At 35.6% G+C, this 24,026-nt stretch overlaps 1 protein-coding gene across 1 annotated transcript in view; it reads left to right on the forward strand.

Annotated features, from left to right (window-relative positions):
- DNAH14 (dynein axonemal heavy chain 14) overlaps window positions 1-24,026 on the forward strand; it is a 537,201-nt gene that overhangs the window by 324,301 nt on the left and 188,874 nt on the right. Inside the window, exons 44-53 of the mRNA XM_057727198.1 lie at window positions 10,266-10,424; window positions 11,519-11,654; window positions 13,127-13,188; window positions 14,152-14,336; window positions 15,871-15,999; window positions 16,592-16,729; window positions 17,699-17,866; window positions 19,227-19,397; window positions 22,867-23,034; window positions 23,817-23,909. Of these exons, the coding sequence (XP_057583181.1) occupies window positions 10,266-10,424; window positions 11,519-11,654; window positions 13,127-13,188; window positions 14,152-14,336; window positions 15,871-15,999; window positions 16,592-16,729; window positions 17,699-17,866; window positions 19,227-19,397; window positions 22,867-23,034; window positions 23,817-23,909 (1,409 nt within the window). The remainder of the gene's footprint in view (window positions 1-10,265; window positions 10,425-11,518; window positions 11,655-13,126; window positions 13,189-14,151; window positions 14,337-15,870; window positions 16,000-16,591; window positions 16,730-17,698; window positions 17,867-19,226; window positions 19,398-22,866; window positions 23,035-23,816; window positions 23,910-24,026) is intronic.

Raw genomic sequence — 24,026 nt, forward strand, 5'->3', positions numbered from 1 at the left:
TTACCTTTACCAATGAGATTTTTTTCTTTCATTTGTTTTCCTGTTACTAATTAGTATCCTTTCATTTCAGCTTGAAGACATCTCTTTAACATTTCTTGTTAAAATGGTCTAGTGGTGATGAATTTGTTCAGCTTTTGCTGAAGGAAGTGAGGCCCATGTTTTCACAGAATACCTATGCACCATGTCTGTAGGCATAAGTGTCCATGGCTCCACTCCCCTGTTGTGTTCATCCCAGATCTAATGCAAGCTGTGGTGTGGAGTGAGCAGGACTGAAGCATTCACTAGGCTCAGGCTGTGGGTCAGGGCATTGTGGCTGCAGGAATTGAGGTGGCTGCACTTATGCCAGAGATCTGGGCTGCCTCTGTGGCATTCTTCTCCCAGGATGTGTCTGCCCCAGATCCAGCACTAAGCTGCAATGTGAAGCAGCAGTGCTTGAGTGGTCTCATTTGGCTGGGAGATAAACCATATATGCTTCTGCGGTGCTGTCTGAGTGAGTGCTGACAATGACCCCCTCCACCCTACCTGGATCACACCCTAGACCCCCAGACTGTCTCTGCAGAGCTAAACCAAGTCTTTGCCCAGGGCCCAGTTTGCCCACATCTCACACCAAGCTGTGGTGTGGATTGAGCAAGGCTGGGGTGTTCATATCATTTGGATTATGGAGTGTGGCAAGCTGGCAGCTGCCAATACAGAGCCCTCCATGCCCTGATTGTTGGCAAGCCAACATGCAAGCATGCCTCCTGAGTATAGGCTAGGCTTCTTTGGGCTTCTGTCTATTCCAGTAATTCTTCCAACAGCCAAGGGGGCTTGTATCCTCCACATAGGCCCCCAGGGCAAGGGTCTATATATGCAGACCTTCTCTTCCTTTCAGATCCCATTCAGGGACAGAGGTCCTGGCCCTATGCCTTTTATCCATCCTACCTGGTTATGTGAAAATCTTTCCTGCAACTTTGGTTGTATAGGAGTTATTCTGCACATTTTCAGTTAGTTTTCCATTATATTGTTCCACATGTAGATGTATTTTTGATGTGTTTGTGGAGGGAGGTGAGCTCTACGTCCTCCTATTCCACCATCTTGATTCCTCCCTCCCCTCAAGTGTTATGTTTTTGATGTCACAATATACATCTTTTAATCTCTATATCCACTAACATAATATTGTAGTTATATTTTTACTATTTTTGTTTTTTAACCTTCATGCTAGATTTATAAGTGATTTACTCACCACAATTACATTAGAGTATTCTGAATTTAACTTTACCTTTACCAGTGAGATTTAGTCTTTCATTTCTTTTCCTGTTACTAATTAGCATCCTTTCATTTCTGCTTGAAGACACCTCTTTAACATTTCTTGTTAAAATGGTCTAGTGGTGATAAATTTGTTCAGCTTTTGCTTATCTGGAGAAATCTTTATTTCTCCTTTAATTTTGAAGGACAGTTTTACCAGGTAGAGTATTCTTGGTTGAAAGGTTTGTTTGTTGTTGTTGTTGTTGTTTTTGTTATTTTGTCCAGCACTTTGATCGTATTGTGGCACTCCCTTCTCACCTGCAAAGTTTCTGCTAAAAAAACCTGCGATAGTCTTATGGGGTCCCTTTATGTAACAAGGTGTTTTTATCTTGCTGCTTTTAAGGTTATTTTTTTATCTTTAACTTTTGACAAGTTAATTATAATATGTCTTGTTGTGGGTTCTTTGTATTACCCTCATTTGGAAACTTCTGGGCTTCCTGAATCTGGATATGTTTCTTTCTCCAGGTTAGGGAAATTTCTGGCCATTATTTATTCAAATCAGTTTTCTGCCCCCCTTTCTCCCTCTTTCTCTTTTGGGGCCCCTGTATGCAAATATTGGTCCTAGATGTTGTCCCTTAACTCCCTTAAGCTATCATCACCTTTTTAATTTTTTTTTCTTTTTGCTGCTCTGATTTGATGAAGTCCTCTGAGCTGTCTTTGAGTTTGCTGATTATTTCTTCCACTTCATCTGTCTGCTGTTGAATCCTTCTATTGAATTTTTGAGTTCAGCTATTTTATTCTCCAGCTGTGTGATTTCTGTTTGGTACTTGTGTGGCTGGATCACCCTGATTCAATTTTGTCATCTCCATCTGAGGCTCACAATCCTACCCCCTCCCATTTCTGTATGACTGAACTTTAGCATACTCACAAGGAATGTGCCCAAGCCAAATAACTTCTCTGTCAACTTCACCCTGCCTTGATACAATACAAAAAATGGAAGAAAGCCTTTTCCTTATGCAGATGATTAATGTTGACAAAAAATTAATCAGTCAATCTAAGAAAGAAATGGAAAATTTTATTTGAACCAAATTGAGGATTATAACCTAGGAACAGCATCTCAGAAAGCTCCAAGAACTGTTCTGCCCATTGGAAGTCAAAACACAGTCATATAAATTTTTTGAGACAAAGGGCTATACATTAAATGACATATTGACAGTTTACATATGTAATTTAGATCTAAACATCATCGTGGCTCCTTATAAGATCAAGAAGGAATGTTATATTTTAAGGAATTGTCTTGCTGGTGCTAGGAGAATGTTGCTGTTTATGATTGAGCAGGTATTTCTGCCAACGTGGAAAGTGTGCTTGATGCCTAATGCAGATACACAATGCACAGTAGAGGGAAGAGAGGAGGTCAAAGGGCATAGAAATTTTTTTATGTTAAAATTTTTCTTGTCTTGCCATAAAATATAAATTTTATTTTACAGTCATGAGACTCCTAGAGGGAGGAAAACCTCCAGTTCCCATCCTTGTGAACATGCTTCTCCCTAGTAGCCAGATTCTATTTTAAGCTTTGGCCCCTTTAAATTCCCTTGTACCCCTTTCATCAGTGCAGAGTGCAGCTGTGAATGCCTCTGGATCCTTTCCCATCCAATCCTGCCTGTATGCAAGTTACACACAATAAAGTTCATAATTGCACTTGTTGACTTAAAAAATATATATCCACAATGTGAAGGTTGCAAGTTAAGTTTTATTTGGGGCAAAATAAGGACTGCAGTCTGGCAGACAGCATTTCAGATAGCTCTGAGAAACTGCTCCGAGGAGGTGAGGGGAGGAGCCAGAATATATAAGAGTTTTGTAACAAAGGACAGGTAGTCTGGAACATCAAAAGATTATTGTTAATTAAAGAAAACCAGATATCTCAGGTTAAGGAATACAGTGCTATTCTATGTATGGGAAGATGCAAGAGTCTGGGCTCACTGAAATTGTTCTTTTGATATGCACCTTAACTATCTGGGCCAGAAACTTGACACATCCTGAGTTTCCTCAGGGCTCACCACAGGGAGCAGCTTGCAGTCTAATGGCTGCTAGATAGCAGGTGTTTTTTTCTAGACTGCAGGCATTTCATTTCTTAGATCTAAATTACATATGTAAACTATCAATGAGCTGAGTTTCCTCAGCTCACGTTTGAGGGCTGCAATCGTTGATGACTGTGACATCCTTTGTTTATTGATATGGCAGGAAATATTCCATTTCTCACACTTTACAGAATTGCTTGCATTTATTTTTCAGTCTCAAAGTTTCTTCTCAGTTCGGAGGATATTACTCAATATCTCCACCTCTCAACAGTACTTTCTTTTATTTTCTATCTCTGTTGAAATTCTCACTTTTTTCATCCATCATTCTCCTGCCCCTGGTGAGGATCTTTATGACCATTATTTTGAACTCTTTATCAGATACATTACTGATCTTGTTACCAAACTCAGGTCCAGCTGCTCACCACTCAAAAGTCAATACTCAAAATGCAAGTGCTGGTAGAAACAGAAAAGTTGCTTTAATCAGAGAGCCAACAGTCTGGGGAGAAGGTAGACTCATGTTCCAAAGCCAACTCTGAAGATTCTGCTAGGCCGTGAAAGTTTTTAAAGGGAAAAAGGGGAAGTAATCTCAGTTAGTCATTGAGATAGGGGGTCAAATTCATGTCATCTCCCATTGTGTGTAGACTTGTTGACTTCTTGTGAACTTTCTTTAGATGTTATCTTGTTCACACAGTTTTCTTGTGAGATTACTGAAGGGAAAGCTGGGGGAAAGATCTAGTCATCTGTTAATTACTTACTCTTCATTTCTATTTCTTTTTTTTTTTAATTGGGGTATAGTTCCTTACAATGTTGTGCTAGCTCCTGCTGCACAACAAAGTGAACCAGCCATATGTATATGCATATCCTCTCCTTTTTGGATTTCCCTCCCATTTTGGTCACCACAGACCACCAAGTAGAGTTCCCTGTTGCTATACAGCAGGTCCTCATTAGTTGCCTATTTTATATCTAGTGGTGTATGTTTTCATTTCTATTTCCTTAGTCTAAGGAAAGAACCAACAGGTTAGGCAAGGGTTTGTGTGATCAAAAGATTTGAAAAGTGTGCTTGGGCTGGAGGTTGGTTAAAGTGTAGCTTTGCTAAAGGGACAAGACAAAAGAGGCCTCCTGCAGAGAGCTCTTTCCTGCAAAAAGCTCTTTCCTGCAGAAAGCTGTTTACAGTCTCTGTTTGGTTAAGTTCTGTTTCTCCAGTTTTAACTCCTTTCGTTTGGAACATGTTCCTCTGACCCCTATTTTCTTTTACGCTCTCTTGGTTTCTGTGTTAGATGAAACAGGCACCTCTCCCTCCTAGTTTTGAATGAGTGGTCTCCTGTACTTTTGACCTGACCCTAGCTCTTCATTGTCTCTCAAACCTTTGTGATTGTCCTAGCAACTTTCTTTTTTCTTAGTGGCTCCCAGTTGTTGTTGGTGTGCCATGAACCATCAATGTCCCAAGGGGAAAAATTTCAGTCAGTACCTGGATGCAGGCTGACTGGAAGCTGGCCCCTTAAGCAGCAGATTTTAAAGTATGCAAATAGATCTCTTTCAGGGAGAGGTGGGAAATGGGTGTTTCTGTGTGTTCCCTTTGCACTGAGCCTTAGGGATAGCAGGATAGCCAGTTAAGAACTGATTCTTTGTTTGCTACAGTCCTTTGGGATCTACAAACACAAGCCTCAATGGCCTCCAGAGATTTAGGGTTGTGTCCCCTGGTGGCAGCCACAAAATCTGGGGCACCAGACTTGGGCACAGTGTCCTTCCTTTCAGGGAGATACTGGTGACCTGGAGTGGGCCAGAGAGAGAATGAGGAGGCTATGACACCAGCCTCCCCAGTCTCTGGAGAGGATGGAATCAGCCCTTAGAGGTGTTTTATATTAGAAGCCTGGCCCTTAGGCTGCAGCTTTTCAGATATACAAATCAGCCTCTTTCAGGGAAAGCCTGGGAGACTGACAGTTCTGTCTGCTGCCTCTGCATTGAGCCCTGGAGGGATAGATAGCTGCTTTAAAACTGTTTGTTGCCTGCAGTCACATGGAACCTATAAACATGAGCCCCTCTGGCCACCAGAGCTAGGCTATCAAAGCATGTCCTCTAGGCATCAGCTTCAGAAGCTGGGCATCAGGCATGGGCACAAGCTCTTTCCAGGGAGATACTGGCAACCCATTTCAATGTGGGTTTTTTCTCACTTACCCAATGTGTATGAGTCATCCAACTAGTTTCTGGATTTCTTTCAGAAAGAATTGCTTTGTATGTAGTTATAGATTCAATGTGTCTGTGGAAGAGGTGTGTTCAGGGGCTCCTATGTTGCCATCTTGAACTGGAATTCCTAATTATATGTAATTTTGATTCAGTCAGGTTATCAAATCAGTTATTTTGCCTATTCAGTGGTCAAGGAAGACAAAAATCAAAGTTCCCTTTCCTCGACTCTCTCACACATACCACATACCATATGACATAATTTAATCTAGAATAGTGAAGTGCTATGCCCTTTGTGTAAAAATAAACTAGTAAGCCAACCTTTACATTTCCAGGTACACATAATCTGAGTCCAAACACACTATCCCAAGTGATTTGAGGACCCTCAAATTTTAAATTGGAATTGAGGTAATCCCTGATTAGTCCCCAAGCATCCAGTAAGAAACCAAAAGATATACTTTCTATAGAATAAGACTGTTATCCTAAACCTTATATTATCTCTAAATTATTTTTTTAATTTATTAATCAGTTAAAGTTAATTAGCAGAAACAAGATTACAGCCACAAATTAACAAAACTCTAATGACTAGAATTATTAGGTTTATATTGTAAGATAATCATGATACTATGTTTAAAGAAATAAGATGTAAACTTGAAAATACCTAAAAAGAATGACAATAAGTGGTGCTGGGAAAACTGGACAGCTACATCTAAAAGGATGAAATTAGAACACTCCCTAACACCATACACAAAAATAAACTCCAAATGGATTAAAGACCTAAATGTAAGTCCAGACACTATAAAACTCTTAGAGGAAAACATAGAACACTCTTGGACATAAATCACAGCAAGATCTTTTTTGACCCACCTCCTACAGTAATGCAAATAAAAACAAAAATAAATAAGTGGGACCTAATGAAACTTACAAGCTTTTGTTTGGCAAAGGAAACTATAAACAAGATGAAAAGACAACCCTCAGAATGGGAGAAAATATTTGCAACCGAATCAACAGACAGAAGATTAATCTCCAAAATATATAAACAGTTCAGGCAGCTCAATATAAAAAAAAAAAAAAAGACCCAATCAAAAAATGGGCAGAAGATCTAAATAGGCATTTCTCCAAAGAAGACATATAGATGGCCAAGAGGCACATGAAAAGCTGCTCAACATCACTAAATATTAGAGAAATGCAAATCAAAACTACAATGAGATATCACCTCAGACCAGTTAGAATGGGCACCATCACAAAATCTGCAAACAGTACATGCTGGAGAGGGTGTGGAGAAAAGGGAATGCTTTTGCACTATTGGTGGGAATGTAAATTGATACAGCCACTATGGAGAACAGTATGGAGGTTCCTTGCAAAACTAAAAATAGAGTTACCATATGACCCAGCAATCCCACTACTGGGCATATACCCAGAGAAAACCATAATTCAAAAAGACACATGCACCCCAATGTTCATTGCAGCACTAGTTACAATAGCCAGGTCATAGAAGCAAATTAAATGTCCATCAACAGATGAATAGTTAAAGAAGATGTGGTACATATATACAATGGAATATTACTCAGCCATAAAAAGGAATGAAACATATAGATATTCTTCATATATACAAGCAATAACCAGTTACAAGATAAAAATGAAAGAAAAGATCCTGCTTATAGTGGCAAAAACAGACCTCAAGATAAACAAAGATGAAATGCTTAAGACTAAGCTCAACAAGAAATATGCAAAACCAATATGCAGAAAACTTGAAAACACTTCTAAGACAAATAAATAAGCATGCCATGTTCCTGGATAAGACTACCCAACATCATAAAGATGTTAATTCTTCTTAAATTAATCCATAAAGTAAAGATAATCCCAATAAGCATACCAATAGGTGGTATGGGGACTAATGAAACTGATTCCAAATTCCATAAAGAAAAACCAAGCAAGTAAGAATAGCCAGGAAATAATGAGGACAGACTACCTCAACCAAATGTAATAAATATAGTACTGAGACATAAAATAAAAAAACAGAAAGGCCAGGGCAAAAGAGTATGTCCAGCAATAAACACAAATGTAATTAGAAATTTAGCAAATAACAATGATGGCATTTCAGATTGCCGTGGGAAGTAGATTAGTCAAGAAATGCTATTAGTACAACCAGCTAACAAGTGAATCAAAAAAGTAAAATGTTTTTATAGAAAACATAAAAGCTGGAGGAATTGGGACATTGGGATTGACATATATACACTACTGATATTATGTATAAAATAGACAACTAATGAAAACATACTGTATAGCACAGTGAACTCTACTTAATGCACTGTGGTGACCTAAATGGGAAGGAAATCCAAAAAAGAGGGCATATATGTATATGTATAGCTGATTCATTTTGCTATACAGTAGAAACTAACACAACATTCTAAAGCAACTATACTTCCATAAAAATTAATTTAAAAAAATAAAAAACATAAAAGTATTAGAAGAAATTGTATGAAAATTTTTAAATAATATTGAAATTAGGAAGGTCTTTATAGATATGACACAAACCCTACAAGTCAAGAAGAAACATAGTTGAATATCATCTACATTATTACTAATAATAAAGTCATATCACAAAGGGCTAATTTCTTCAATGTGTAAGTAGCTTCTACAATTCAAAATAAAAGGCCCGTTACCCATTTTCTTTTTTTTTTTTAATTTTTTTATTTATTTATTATTTTTGGGGGGGTACAGCAAGTTCAATCATCTGTTTTTATACACATATCCTCGTATTCCCTCCCTTCCTTGACTCCCCCCACCTTGAGTCCCCCCCACCCTCCCCACCCCAGTCCTCTAAGGCATCTTCCATCCTCGAGTTGGACTCCCTTTGTTATTCAACAACTTCCCACTGACTATCTATTTTACAGTTGGTAGTATATATATGTCTTTGCTACTCTCTCGCTTCATCTCAGCTTCCCCTTCACCCCCCACCCCCTCCCAAACCTTGAGTTTTCCAGTCCATTCTCTGCATCTGCGTCCTTGTTCTTGTCACTGAGTTCATCAGTACCATTTTTAGATTCCGTATATGTGAGTTAGCATACAATATTTGTCTTTCTCTTTCTGACTTACTTCACTCTGTATGACAGACTGTAGGTCTATCCACCTCATTACATTCTACAATTCAAAATAAAAGGCCCATTACCCATTTTCTATGAAAAAAAATGGATAAAGAATATACATAGCTTATAGAAAAAGAAACAGCTCTGAAACATAAAAAGAGTTGATTCATAATAAGAGAAATGCAAAGTAAACTAGAATTAGATACATTTTTTTCACCTATAATATTGATGAGGATCAAAAAGTTTGATATCTTTGGCAAAGGTGTGAGGACTCAGACTTTCAAACATTAGAGGGCAATTTGTCAATATGTATCAAAATCATAAATCATGCAAATTTATAATGACCCTGCAACTCTACTTATAAGAAAGTATTGGACGTATGTGCAAAATGACAAGTGTATTTACATAAACTCAGCTTTATTTGTAATAGCAAAAGATTGGAGACACCATAAATATCCATCACTGGAACACTGGTGAATACATTCATTAAATGAAATAATATTAATCAGAAAAAAGTTTTTAAGGTTATAGAAGGATCTCTAAAATGCACTAAATTTTTTTTTCTTTAAGAACTTTTCTGAGATACAATTGACATATAATAAACTGCATATATTTAAAGTATACAATTTGATATTCTTTTTCTTATTAGTAATGTATGTATGGCAATCCCAATCTCCCAATTCATCCAACACCCCCCCCCCCCGCCCTGGCTTTCCCCACTTGGTGTCCATATGTTTGTTCCCTACATCTGTGTCTCTATTTCTGCCTTAAAATGCACTAAATTTTTAATGGGGTTATATGTGTAAATATAGCTGATTCGCTTTGTTGTACAGTGGAAACTGGCACAACAGTATAAAGCTATTACACTGCAATAAAGATCAGAAAAGAAAAAAAAATTGCAGAACAGTATGCACTGTATGGGAATTAGGTAACTAGGATACAGGTATGAAAAAGAGACCGTTTACTGCATACCTTTATGTACTTTTGAATTGTGTACTACACAAATGTATTAATTTTTAATTTAAAAAGGAGTAAAATGAAAGACAAGGAAGTGAGGCTATGTCATATTTAACTCTTTTGAGAGTTTTAGCTGTGTAATAGGAGGCTATGGAATCAAGAGCGATTTGGTTGCTTTGGGGTGTGTGTGTGTGTTTTATTTCATATAAAATTGCCTATATTCAACTGGTTTTACTAACAAAAATGTCAGTTTCATGTGGTTCAATCAGTAAAAATGGTTGGTAATTCTAGCACATATATGTTTATACAATGGAAAATTCCAATAGAAAGGAAGAAACTAATAATGATGAGGGAGAAGGTTACCAAAGAAGTGATGTTCTGAAAAAAGAATTGCAGGTGTTTTGGGCAGGAGAGCTGCTTTCATTTTTACTGGAGGGAAAGTAGAGCAGACGCTTACATTCCATATGAAGGCAGATGAGTAGGTTTGGTGGTAGAAAAATCAGAGTTTGCATATGGTAGACTTAGAGATGTGTTGGTGAGTTCACCAGCTGAGAGTATGAATGAAAGGAAAAATTTGTGAGATCAGCAGAGGCACCCAGGCACTTGCACTTGGCTTCTATGTATATGTTTAAATTGTTTTATAATGTACAAACTTTTCCAGAAAGTATTTAGTACCTAAAATATGAGGTTAACATTTATTTATAGGTCATTTGAAACTTTTTAAAAATTTTAACAGGAACTTCAATACTAGCTGATCCTCAAGGATCCAGTGAAAACCTCTTGAAGATAACAGAATGCAGAGAGAACATTAATTATATTGCTACCAGAGACACAACATGCCTTTCTTTTCTCATAAGCCTTCTTTTAAAGAATTCCTGCCCTGTACTTCTTACAGGTACTGAAAATATTTAAAGAAGGAGAATTTCAGAGTTGGGAAGAGGCTTAATTTTTATTTAGGCCAACCTTTTTATTTTACAAGTGGGAAAAAAAAGGCCCTGAAAAGATTTAGTGACTCTTTCAATATACATTGTTACTAACAATGTATGAATGCCTGTTTCCCCACATGTTTGCCAATAAAGGACATTATAAATCTTTTTCATCTTTTCATCACCTTCAAGACAAATTACAGAAGTAGAACTATTGGATTAATATATCAATATGTATGACCTACATAGCCTCTGGGCTAAGGTCCTTAGAGGGCCACTGATGTCACATGGATTGATTTACTTCAATTTACACACATAACTACATGCAAGAAAAAAAATTTTTTTAATTGCCCAATTTGAAAAAAAAAAAAATTATACACATAATTCCTCAACCCAATGTTAAAATATTTCAATCCTTTAGTATTATCAAAGGAGCAATTCAATACAGTTTCTACGCTTTCTTATTTATTTCAACCCATTCAGTTATCTTTTCCACTCTCTGAGTTGTGTTGCCTTTCACCAGAGGCAATAGTATCACTTTCCCAGTTCTATACTCAAAGTATTGAGGCAAAATGAAGTTGGAACTCTCAGATAATCCACACCTTGCCTCCAATTTGGTCTAAGGAAATTCTTAGTTTTACTTAATATTTGGTGAATTATAAAGTCATGACTCCCTGTTCTGCTGCAATGAAGAGTTTATCATCAAATTAGTCTCATAGATTGTGTTGGCAAAACTTTCCAGGGAAAATTTCTTACATGTCGTAGTTGCACTGTGCTGTAAGCAAGATTTGCTATAGACTTAAATGAACATTAGATAAAAATAATGGCTAACTCCTAATCTATTCTTTTTTAAGAGCTGTAAGTAATTTAGATGATTGTGAGAGGTTTTCATATTAGCTTCCTCATTTACCCATTCTCAACCACATTTTTTAAAAGGAAAGGGTAAAAATATATTTTTCATGCAATTCTCAAATGATATAAAATGTTATCATTTCATTTTAATATATTAGCATCTATTCATTTTCTTGCATATAAGTCTAATCTACTGTATTTTTTCCCTTAGGAGACTTTGGTGTTGGGAAAACCACTGCCATTAATCAAACGCTTGAAAAATTAGAGGGCTCAGGAGCATTTGATGTGAAATATGGGTCAATTTTAGGAGAAGTCCTGTTATATAATGAAATTAAAAAATCAAGGTTGTATATATATTAAACTCTAAATTTGATTTTTCTGGTAAAAACACCGTTTGCCTTAATATATAAATGTGCTTTATTTTAAAAAACAAACCTGTTTTGTGAAAACGCAGAATTATTCAAAAGAGAAGTTAAGAAGAAAATCTTTACTTTTCCAAAGTATTAACAACTAGATTAATTTAAGTGAAAAATTCTTACATTTATTTTAAATATAAGTAAGTTTAAAATCTCAATTTGCTTTACACAACAAAGTGCAATTATAAACTATTTTCCTTCCTGGAAAAATGCTCCTAAAACATACAAATAAAGTGCTGCATATAGTGGGGTTTTTTTCACTAGAAATATATTTCCCTCTTATCAAGTATAAAAAGTATTCTTTACAAAGAACTTTGTCTCTGTCATTCTGTGTGCCTCTTCCTGAGGGGAAAAAAAAAGATGAAAAAGAAATCTACATTGTGCAAATAAAAACTGTAAATGTTTTAGGTTAATTCTAATTCTGTTAAAATATTGAAGAAGCCTGATGTTGCTTGAATTGAATAGGAAGATGGAATTGAGGAGAAACTCATATCAGACCTTTCCCGTAATCACTAGTTTTATATATCCAATGGCCTATGTCACATATATACTTGGATATCTCTTTAACATCTCAAAATTAACATAGCCAAAATATAACTCTTGACATCTTTTCCATATCTATTCTTCCTCCAGTGTTTCTCATTGCAATAAATAAGACCCAGTTATTCAAGCCTGAAACTTAGGAATCATCTTTGAATTCCCTCTTTTCTCTCACCAGCCCATCTCCAATAGCCCATCTGATTCCTCCCAACCCCTGTGTCCCCATTTTCCACTGCCCCACAACCAATCTTCTGTTAGTCAAGTCTGTTCTATCTTCACAATATATCTGAATTCCTCTGCTTCTCTTTTTTTTCAATGTCACTTTTAGTTCAAGCCATCATCATCTAATTCTTACACTAATGATTTTGGAACAGAATCCCCTTACACAAGTAAGGCCTTAAAAAATCAGAGCAGTAGTTTTTGAAGCATTTAATACAATAGGAATCTTTCCTTACCTAAATTATGATAATCATAAATAATGGGCCTTTTGCTGAGTGAGCCTTAAGGCAAATGCATTTTGTAAAGGGACAAGTGAGTTAGCGGCTTACTATCCATAGAAAGTATCCAATAGCCTGACATACTAGGAATTTGCATAGTTTGGTTTTTTTATTTTTATTTTTATTTTTATTTGCATAGTTTGTTTTTTAAGAGTAAGCCCGTGTTTTGTTAAATTTGGGTATCAGCTCTAATGGTAACACTAATTTTATCTTTAAAAGTGTAAACAGGAAAAAATGTATATTTGTTTCCTTGTAGGCAATAAAAGTAAAATCAACCATACCTTGATACTTTCATTATATTTTGTTCAGTTGGCTACTATGGTAAATAAGCTAATTTTGAATCCTTAAAACATTTTATTCCAATAGCCTGAAACAGAATATCAGCATCTTGCTTTCTGAAACTCATAAGACAGCAGCAGGAGGTCTGGGTATGTATTACAGTAGTTTAAAAACCTTCCTATCTCAACCATATGCATATCGTTTCATACTGTCAAATATCTCAGAATAAAATTTTCAATTGTTAGTTTAAAATTTATTTCCACTATCATCTCAAACTCTTCTACCCTACTCAAAAGCTAGAATGGTTATGGTAGAGGGATACTATAATTGCTTACCAGAAAGCTGATATCCTGACTCATCAGTGGAAACTTAGACTAAGTCTAGAAGTAACTGAAGGCAATATCTGTATATCCCGCTCTTTAATGCTTTTAGAAATAACACAGTAGAAAAATTGTGATTCCGTAGGAGTTCCCATTTAAATCGAGCTACACAATAGAAACACACATGGAGCTTCAGGAGCCTCAGCCTTGAAAAGTCTGATTTAGTAGTTTTGGGAGCAGCCACTCCACTTCTGAAGAGGAAAAGGGAATGGGAAACTGGCCCCAAGACTCCTGCCAGAAGAGTTTTTTGGTTTTGTTTTCACTTTTACTTTTGCAAGAGCACCATCCCAAATAATGCTTCTGGATAACCCTTACTCAAGGAATGTGTCCTAATTTCGATGCCTTTGTTGGATACACCTCCATGCTGCTTTTAGAGCTTTCATGTATAATTTCATTATAAGCATAGCATATTGGAGATCTAAATATTATAAAAGCAGAGGAAGTTTTGTGCGTGTATTGTGCATGAATGGAAAGAGGGTTCTGTGAGTTTTCATATTGTTGCATTTGACTATGATTGCAAAGAGACACTCTTAACCACATAAAAGTAAGGAAATACTTGGAAACATTTCAAAGTTGGTATTCCTTCTCTCACTAAAATGTCCTCAGAGTGATTTCTTGAAAATGACAATACAGTAAAATTATGTAATTTTCATATTTCTTAACACCTTAAAATAAAGCAAAATGTTTTTGAAGTGCTCTAACTTGGCTTTTTTTCTGTATCTGGCATCATAGATAAGATTACTAAAAAGGCAGAAGTTAAAACTGATGAAAGTTCATTTAAAAATAGTAATAAAGGAATTACAGTCTCTTCAATACATTTTAATATCAATACAACAGCTACCAAAACTAAGGAGATGATTCTTAAGAAGTTAGTAAGAAGAACTAAAGACACTCTTGGAGCACCAAAAAGCAACAGGGTAAAACATCTCCCGTACCTGTTGACTAATGTGCTTATACTACGCAAGTGATAAAGTGACTTATTTTAATTAATAGTAATAATTAGAAAAAGACAAGTGTAGCTTACACTCCTCAACATTACTAGAAAATGCACTTTATAATGGAAACTTTGTATTTCAAATCAGTATAATTCAGTTTACAACATGAATTCAGAATTATTAAAGCCTAAAAAAACTACTGGAATCTGAATTAAACTGAGCAGATAAGAAGGCTGGAAAATGAGTTAGATGTCAGTTGCCTTTTGCTGTATATTTCAGCACATGTTCTTCCTAAAGAAAGGGAGAGAAACTTGTGATAGCCACAGCCTCAGGGAAAGATATTAAAAGAATAGCTTTGTTATAACTTGGACAACTCCTACTTTCTTGAAATGGTATTAGGTGTTCCTTATTCTTACCCTCGGTCTGCTTGGTACATTATTAACTGTCCATTTGTTGAACCAAACCCTCTGTCTCAACTGAAATTTACAATCAGTGATTCCAGTTCAGTTCCATAAAATAAAATGAAGGTCAAGACTTGCAGGATTGATTAATAAGAAAATTACATGGGATCCCTGAGTTGAACTCCTGTGCCCATCAATTTCAAAAGTTTTTAAGGTTTGCTTCAAATTTCCTTAATTTTAACTGAAAATTTAGATAAACTTGGTGGGTCTTTGCTTAATTGGGTACATATTAGGGATTTTGAAAAGGATAGTAATTGGTCAACCTAATCATAGAAATGAAAAATGCAAGTAAGAGAAATTTTGGTCAAACTGGTTTATCTATAATCTTCCAGCTTGTGATACAAGAGAGGGGAAACTGAGTGTTTTACCAAAAAAAAATGATATTGACAGTTACAAATTAGGTAATTAGATAATTCAAAGTAAATGGCTATCTGTATTTTTTTAATCTTTACTTGTTTTACAAAATAAATGCAATCTAAAGGGGCTAATTCACAGAGTGATTACAATCAGTGCACTTAAATGCTTTTTATTCTCAACGGTAGAAATTAGCACAAGTTTAAAAACTGGAAATGTATCTGAATTTTCTGCTGGTTGTCCATGACAACAGCATTTGCATCAGAACTTTAAAAGTCTAGTTCCAGATGACAGTTTTATTCCTAAACCAGGACACATATGAAATAAATACTGAAATACTTCAGACAATGCATTGCCAATAGTAGGCATGCAATAGATAAATGCTGAATGAATAATAACCACATTCCTTTGTAATAGCCATGATTGGATTACCTTGTCCACCATCAAATACATTTCTAACTATTATTAGACATAATTGTAGGAAGTCCATAGAGAGTGAGTAGAGTTTCTGCTATTTTGAAAACTTATTGTTTTCTGAAATCATATCTTCAAAATAGAATTTGGTCTTCTGCTTTTTAATAGAAAAATAGACATATCATTACATATAATTTTGTTCTTAGCATATTCTTAGCATAGCATATTTAATATTCCTAATTCATTAAGTTTAATATGTTTTTTTAAAAATCTTTGTCTTCCTTAAGATTGTAATATTTATTGATGATCTGAATATGCCAGAATCAGATATGTATGGAGCACAGCCACCCCTGGAATTAATCAGACAATTATTAGATATGGGAGGAATTTATGATACTGAAAAAATTGCATGGAAGGTACAGTACGTACTAAGATATTTTTGTCGTGCTAAACATTGCTGTTACTTAACAATAAATTAAATATTTATAACAGTACTGAGTGAGTTAAGTATGAAATTTAGAAAATCCGTTCAGATGGACATGAAGAGCAAAGTTTAGACCTTAATTTAACCATGCTAATTACATCTCTGCAATTCAGCACAAGTCCATGGGTTCATAGAAATTCTACATTTAGTAGGATTAAATCTTAGTAAAAATTGCAAGTATGTCCTATAGGTTTAGTTTCTGAGTCAAAAAAAAAATGCTCACTATTTTTAAGCACATTAATAGTTAATCAAATTTTTCAATGTATCAGTAGCTAATGCATATGAGAAAAGCTAGTGAAAATGGGGCTTAACAAATACATCCTTAATCTCTGTGTAAGACTACTCTCCATCTTTATTGTCAGCCCTGAGACGCATTTCTATGGTTTCATCATAATTTTTATTTTGCAGTAAATAATAATCTTTTGCCTAAATATTTCAAAGTCTTTTGTCCTTTTGGAGCTGGGAAATGGGTATATTTCAATTTCTACAAATAGATTCACGCTTCCTTTTTACTCTTCCCACAGAATATCCAAGATCTCTCTCTAGTTGCAGCTTGTGTTTTTCCAATTGGCAGGAGGTATATTAGTCCACGTCTGCTCAAACATTTTTCCATTCTGGTATTGCCTCATCTCCCACAAAGTGCCTTACGTACTATTTTCCAGGTAATACATCTAATTCATTTTCTACAGAAAAACAAATTTAATTCCATAGTATAAGGGAAAATGTGAGAACTGAAAATTCTCTTAAGGGATGGATTTTTGTTCTCCCCTATATTTTCTGGCCTATTGTTATGATTTGTATATAAATATCAAAAACATAAGTTAGTGTGCATAAGAAACACATGCGGGGCATGGTTAATGGATGTTTAAAACATACATCCCAAGATTTTATTCTGAGATTCTAATCCAATATATCTGAGATGGAGCTGAGGAATCTGCATTATTAACTAGCACACTTGGATTTTTGCTAGTATTTGTTTTTCTCATTTCCTTATAGAATAAAAAATAATGAGAGAAAAAATTCTGAAATATCTTATTAGAAAAATGGCTCACCTTGAAATCTAGTTTGAAAGAAAAATAAATCTTATGCAAGATTAGTAAATTCTTCAAAACTAATCATGTCTTTTTCTTCTTTATAACACAAAATTTAAAGATTATTTTTAAATCCATTTTTCAAAAAGCACTTAGTAATTCCACAGGTGATCAATAATCTACAGCTCCAAAAAAACCTGATATAAAATATATATATATATATCAATCTTAACTGAGATAAGAGTTCTGTCACTTTATATTTCTTCTAGTAACATCTGCTGGGCAACAAGGATATGTAAGAATTTTCAGTATACCTGGTATACGCACAGGTGGCACATCAATTGTCCCCAGAGAACACACAACACATGCCTCTAGATTATTCACCAAACTAGGACCATTTGAAATTTTCCTCAGTTCTCAACATCTAGAATGTCTTTGTACTAGTCTGCCATCTGTTTAAAATGGATTCTAATTACTAACATTTTAAACAAAATTGATCTTCCATTATAGTACACAAATCTCCTTTCTAGTAGGGATTAACTAGAAACAGTCTGTGCTTAAAAGTGTTGGCAAACTAAATTATAAAATTTCTTTTTAAAGATTCATTTGGGAATGTATTTCTCCATCAATAACTTCACACCTGAAGTTCAGAAAACTAAGGATCAAATAATATCTTGCTCTCTAGCTGTATACTATCAAGTATGTCAGAGTATATTACCAACTCCAATGAAATGTCACTACATGTTTAATCTTCGAGATATATTTAAGGTTTGTTTTAAAATTTATTCTCTAGCTTAACTTTAAAATTCTAGTTGAAGAAATGTAATTTTATTGAATTGACTTTCTCCCTCTCTCTCTCTTTCTCTCTCTCTGTCACCATTCTCTACTCACTGATACTGGCAATGTTAAACTGCTAGAAAGGGAAAAACAGCGAAATTCAAGTTGATTAGTTTTGCTATCTACTAGCAGCTTATCCCATGAGCCAGTTAAAAAGAATCACTGAAATAATTCCATGCAGAGAATTCAATGATGAAACCACTAAGACTGTTACATTTATTACCAAACCAAATTTGGGTCCACTTGCCCATGTAAAGCCAATCTACTGACACCCAGGCTGTGGGAAAGGAAAGTGCAGCATTTATTGTAAGGCACCATACAAGGAATCTTGGACAGCTAGTGTTCAAAAACCCTGAATTCCCAGTGGGTTTCAGCCAAGTATTTTTAAAAGCCAGGTGCGGGGGTGGGGCAGTAGTAGGGTATGTGATCAGCCTGTGCACAACGCTCTGATTGGTTGATGGTGAGGTAACAGAGCCATGTCACAGGGGTTAACATCCTTAGGCCCCAATAGGTCTGGCAGTCATGGGCTCCCGATCATCAAGTAGTAAATTTCTTGCATTTGGTGGAAGTTTTAGCATCTGTAAAACAACTCAGAAAACGTGTATCAGATACTATTATCTAGGTACTTCAGAGGGGAGCTAAAGCAGAGAATATGGTGGAGGGTTCTGTCCCGGGGAAGGCCCCATAGGGTCTTGCTCAGTTACATACTGGCTAAGATTCTCATCAGGGAAAGAAGAGACAAGGTTATAATATAGATTTTAGTTTTGCTTTCTTTCTGAGATTTTATTGCATCTCTCAGAAAATGAAAGCACGTATGTACTTCATAAGCAGGCTAAGTTTTCACAAGCCTTGCTTTATACACCAGGGAATGTTGCCAACAGTACTAATTTAGACAAAGAATTTTCAGAATTAAAATGTTAAGAAAAACAGTTTGGGGGGTTGATCTTTCTCTCCTTGCTATGGGACTTTAGCCCAAAATAGCACATATAATATTTGAAATGGGTTATAAGTTTTTCAATCCAAACTAAGAATCTTAGAACATTAAGAAGTACTTTATATCACCATCAATCCCCTGAAGAGTTTTTAAGCCCTCCCCTTCTAAGGGTGATGCTATATCGGTTTTCTCTGATTTATAACTTGCCCATCTCATCACTTTGTAGAAATTGACAATCCTTACCTTAGATGATTGCGTCTATTTTTATGAAAACATAAACCTGCGAAAATTGAGGCTTTACTTTGCAATTTACCTGATAATGTTCTTTTTTTAATGTTATTTTAAAATCCGTAATAGCTTCTCCTAGGATTGCTGCAAGCTGATAAGTTTGTTGTTAACTCCAAAGAGACGGCTGCTCTGTTCTTTGTTCATGAAGCCACCCGAGTGTTTCATGATCGCTTATTTGAACAAGCTGAAAAGGTGCTTTTCTATCAGTTTCTTTCAAAAGAACTTGAGAATTATTTTCAGGTAAAATTATTATATTTAAAAACTTATTTTAAATGGTTTCTTAGGCTAAAGTGCCTTTTATAAACATCCTCAGGCATTTCTATAATTTAATAAAAAACTTTATTGACAATTCCATTTTTCACTTGAATGTGTCTAAATAATTATAGATTTGGTATAATGGAAATGATAAGGTCTTGATAACTTTGCTCATGTGTTTGGCCTCTTAAGAGCCTGGAAATTGCTTGCTTTCCTCCAGGACTAGTAGACATGAACACTTTCCTGATACCTCAACAAGACCCCTCATCCCTCTCCAGCCCTTTGAACTCTAATTTATGCGGTGCTTCTTTAGTCCAAGTCACAAAGGAAAGTGCTTCAGTAACTGATTCACCAAAAGAGTTGTAACTAAATGGAGTGATGGGCTCAACTCCATTACTCTACCTCCTTGCTAACTCCTCTCAATTCCTTTCCAAGGATGACTCTTCTTTTCTTTTCTCTCTTCTTTGCTGGTGCCACTTTCTCTCACCCTATTCATAGCAGTCTAGGAAATGTAATAAATTCAAAGTTACAACTTTATTTACAATAGTGAAAGAGAAATTTGAAATACAAACTTTATACATAGAGATACACACATACACATAAACTCGAAATACAACATATATACATATATGTAAATCTATGTCTTTATGTATACATATATATGTATACACATATATTTTTTAAATGTCACAAATTGAGAAATCTTTAAAAAATTTTTTCTAGACACTCTCATCATGCCTTTCCTTTGATCCAAGTTTTCTGTTCTTCAACCTAGACACTTCTTGGTGCCACTATTCATGTTAATTTATACCACTTCTACCCTCCAAGTTTTTTAGCATCTGGTAAGATAATCTTTTCATTAGGTAGCCATTTCCACATACTCTACCACCTCCACCTACTAGTACAGAATCTCCCAAGGCTTTACCCGGTGTACAGTTCTTCTTCTTTTCCCTCCTTGAGGCTACTCTTCAGACTCACCTTATTCCTACTTTCCTTCACGCAGACACTGGAATCTTCAGCCCTTTCTTCTATTCTTACTTTTCTTCCCTAACAGCCTGAGAAGCAGTTGAATATGGAGGTTACAAACACAGGCTCTGTCCAACTTCAAAGCCCAACCCTTCCATTTATCAGCTATGAAACCTTGTGCAAGCGATCCCTCTGTGTCTCAGTTTCCTCATCTCTAAAGTAAATGTAGTAATTGTACCTACTTCATAGGACTATGGTGAGAATTAATGGCACTAATTTGTGTAAAATATTTAGAACATTTTCTGACACATGGCAAGTCTCAATAAATGTAAGCTATCATCATATTGAAAAGAATCAGATTTTGGGACTTCTCTGGCAGTCCAGCAGTTAAGACTCTGCCTTCCAATGCAGGGGGCGTGGGTTTGGTGGTCCCTGGTTGGGGAACTAAGATCCCTCATCCTATGCGGTATGACCAAAAATTAAAAAAAAAAAAAAAGAACATCTTATACCTACTGTTCAAATACAGGCAGGTGGCTTGGCAGAAAGAGCCTGAATGCTAGAGTTAGACCTTGGTTTGACTTCTAAATCTGTCTCATATTATTCTGGGTACTTTATTCTCAACATGCAAAACAATTTCCAGTCTTGGTTTACCGCACTCTCTCTGTCATCCTGATGCCCTACCCTGGTGTTTCCCACCTCAATAACTAGCATTACCAGTCAAGCCTCCATCCATGACAGGAATTTGAACATCTCACCTCATACTTTAGCCAATGCAGCATGGTATCTACTGCCTCTTCCTTTATATATGTATGTCCCTTCCCTTGGCTCACTCTTGACCATCCTTCAAGATTCAGCTAATGCTTCCTCTCTCAGTGGGCTTTTCTAGCCAACATCACATTCTTACCTGGTTAAATATGTTTTCTTTGTATTGTCATAGGACTGTGGGCTTTTCCTGTCATAGAACTTATTAGAATGTAATTGTCTATCTCTCTAACCTTTGAGTACCATGAGAACAAAGTCATTGATTTTTATTGCTACCTAAATCTCAGAGTTTAACATCATCCCTTACTCCTAGTTGGTACTTGATAAATATATCTAGGATGAATGAATAAATGAAAGAATGAATGAAGGAATGAAGAGACTTTGTTAAAATAACCATCTAAAGAGAGTTTATTCCTGTCCCGGGAGAAGATGCTAAATTCTCGCCCTATAAATTCCAATTGCAATTTAGTTTTAAGACTTTGCTAGACCAAGGAATAGATGTAGAGGCAGCAGAAAATGAGCAAGCAAGTACTTAGGGGAGACAGGTCTTTCTCTAGTAGGAGTCAGTCATATGGACAGTAAGAACAAATACAATACCCCAAATCAAAGGCATATTGACCAAACCTTCTTTAAGGGCATAAGGATGCAAATTACTGCTGCAAGAATTTGAGTTTATACAGTACCATTTAATCAGTTGTTTGACTGGTTGGCTTTTTAAAAACTAAAATGTGATAACTCTAATAATAGTTAACACTTACAATGTGCTAGGTACTGTTTTAAGAGCTTTACACTCAATTTAGTCTTTATAACATCCCTGTGATATAAGTCCTCTTATTATCCTCACTTTATAGATGAATAAACTGAGGTAGAGTTAGATTAAGAATTTGCCCAAGGTTACATAACTAAAGTTGTGGAGTCATTATTCAAACCCTGGATATCTGACTCCAGATATTTTCTTAATTATCATGTCATTCTGCCCCTCAACTTTCCTTTAGCCATTTGCTTAAACAAACATCTTCTGAGACCCTATTAAGAATTTCCAGGGCCAGCCACCAAGTGAGCTAAGTTCTGAGACCTACATGGAACTAATGTAGCCCCTGCCCCCAAGCATCTTACAACCTAACAGGTGCAATAAATTTCTGTAAGTGCTATGACAGGCCTATGCACATACCACAGTGGTGGAACAAAGAAAGAAAAATTTTCTCTACCTGGTTTTAGGGGAGAGGGAAATGGTCAGACTTCAAAGAAGGGGTAGCCCATGACCTTGGTATGAAAGACAGGCAAGAGTTTGCCAAGTGGACCAGGAAAGCAAGTGTGGAAGCTTGCAGATCTATGGTGGTGATTAACAATTGATTAAGGAAATATTCTCATTTTCAGATTGTTGGTGAGACCTCATGGTATCAATGTTATTCCCACAGCAATGGTTCTTAACCTGGGGCCTATCGACTCTGAAAGAGTCCTCAGATAGAACTGTATTTCAATATATTTGGTTTCCTTTGTAAACCATTGCATTTTACTATATATATGCATTTTAAAATATTAGTCTTATGAGGAGTCCACAGGTTTCACTCTCAAAAGGGGTCCATGGCACAAAAAAGGTTGAGAACCCCTGAGGTCTAGATCTGTTGTGCCAAGAAGTTCTCTGATACAAGTATATTGTATTAGTTTTGATAACAAGTAGAATTGTTCAATTAACAGATACTATTAAATTATTATCTTACAATAGATCCACTGGACCAAAGAAAAACTGATGAATGACTCAACTATATTTGTGGATTTCTTGGATGTAAACAAGTCTCATAGAAAGAAGACCTATCGGAATACCAATGACTATAATAAACTTGCTGAAGTACTTAATGAATTCCAAATGAAATTGAATTCAGCATCTTTGGAGGTATAGACACATACTACATAAAAATCTAAGGAGTACTATCTACACATATATGTATTTATTTATATACATTTATATATGCACACACATATGTATATGTGTATATAAAATCAAATATTTTTAAGATGTGTGTAGTGTGTGTAAGGGTGAGAGTGATCAAAAAAAAGTGTGCTCTCAAATTTTAAAGCAGACCAGTAGAATTGTAGATTTATATTGTTCATCTTATTTTGTCTCATTTAACAGGGTATAATTTTAAAGACAAGGTGCACAAAGGAGGATATAAAATGTTGAATGATTGAAGTTAATAAAATTAAGAAATGGAAGACAGAGTGTGGCAACAGAGTCAGAGTAGCAACAAGTAGCAGCAATATGGATGTGACCCATTTACAATCTTTCCCACTGTTGTTGTGGAAAGAGATGTGTTGGAACACAGACACCAACAAAATCAGATACCATAAGCGGATTTCCTAAGACTCTTCCTCCTACCACTTGTTCTAACCCAAGACAGAGCAATAGAAAAGCAGCCTAGATGCTGCTGTTCTCTTCTACATCCTCTTCCCTCAAGCCTATGGCCCTCTCCCAATCTTGCTCATCAGAATATTGGCAGAAGGACAGTTCTCACTGTGCACATTTACTTTCCATAAATGTAAACTAGTTTATTGGATCTAGATTACTGGATTACCAGAATAGACATTCTCACTCCTACATCTTGTATGTAAAACCATAATGAACATTTAATTTTTCTATGCCTGTAATCATTTTATTTGTTTCATTTCCTCTGGTAGATTTCTCATTCCATGGTGTTCTTCAAGGAAGCCATAGAACACATTGCAAGAGCTACAAGGATCCTTCGACAATCAGGAAGTCATATGCTAATGGTGAGAATTTAAATTTTTCAAATTTTTTAAGTGTGCAAAATAAAAATTAAGGAAATCCACTAAAATCTATTCTGCTTACAGAAGTTTCATTTATCCAGACTTTCCATTTACGAAAGC

This window comes from Hippopotamus amphibius, chromosome 3 (genome assembly GCF_030028045.1).
Source record: "Hippopotamus amphibius kiboko isolate mHipAmp2 chromosome 3, mHipAmp2.hap2, whole genome shotgun sequence".
Taxonomy (NCBI): Eukaryota; Metazoa; Chordata; class Mammalia; order Artiodactyla; family Hippopotamidae; genus Hippopotamus; species Hippopotamus amphibius.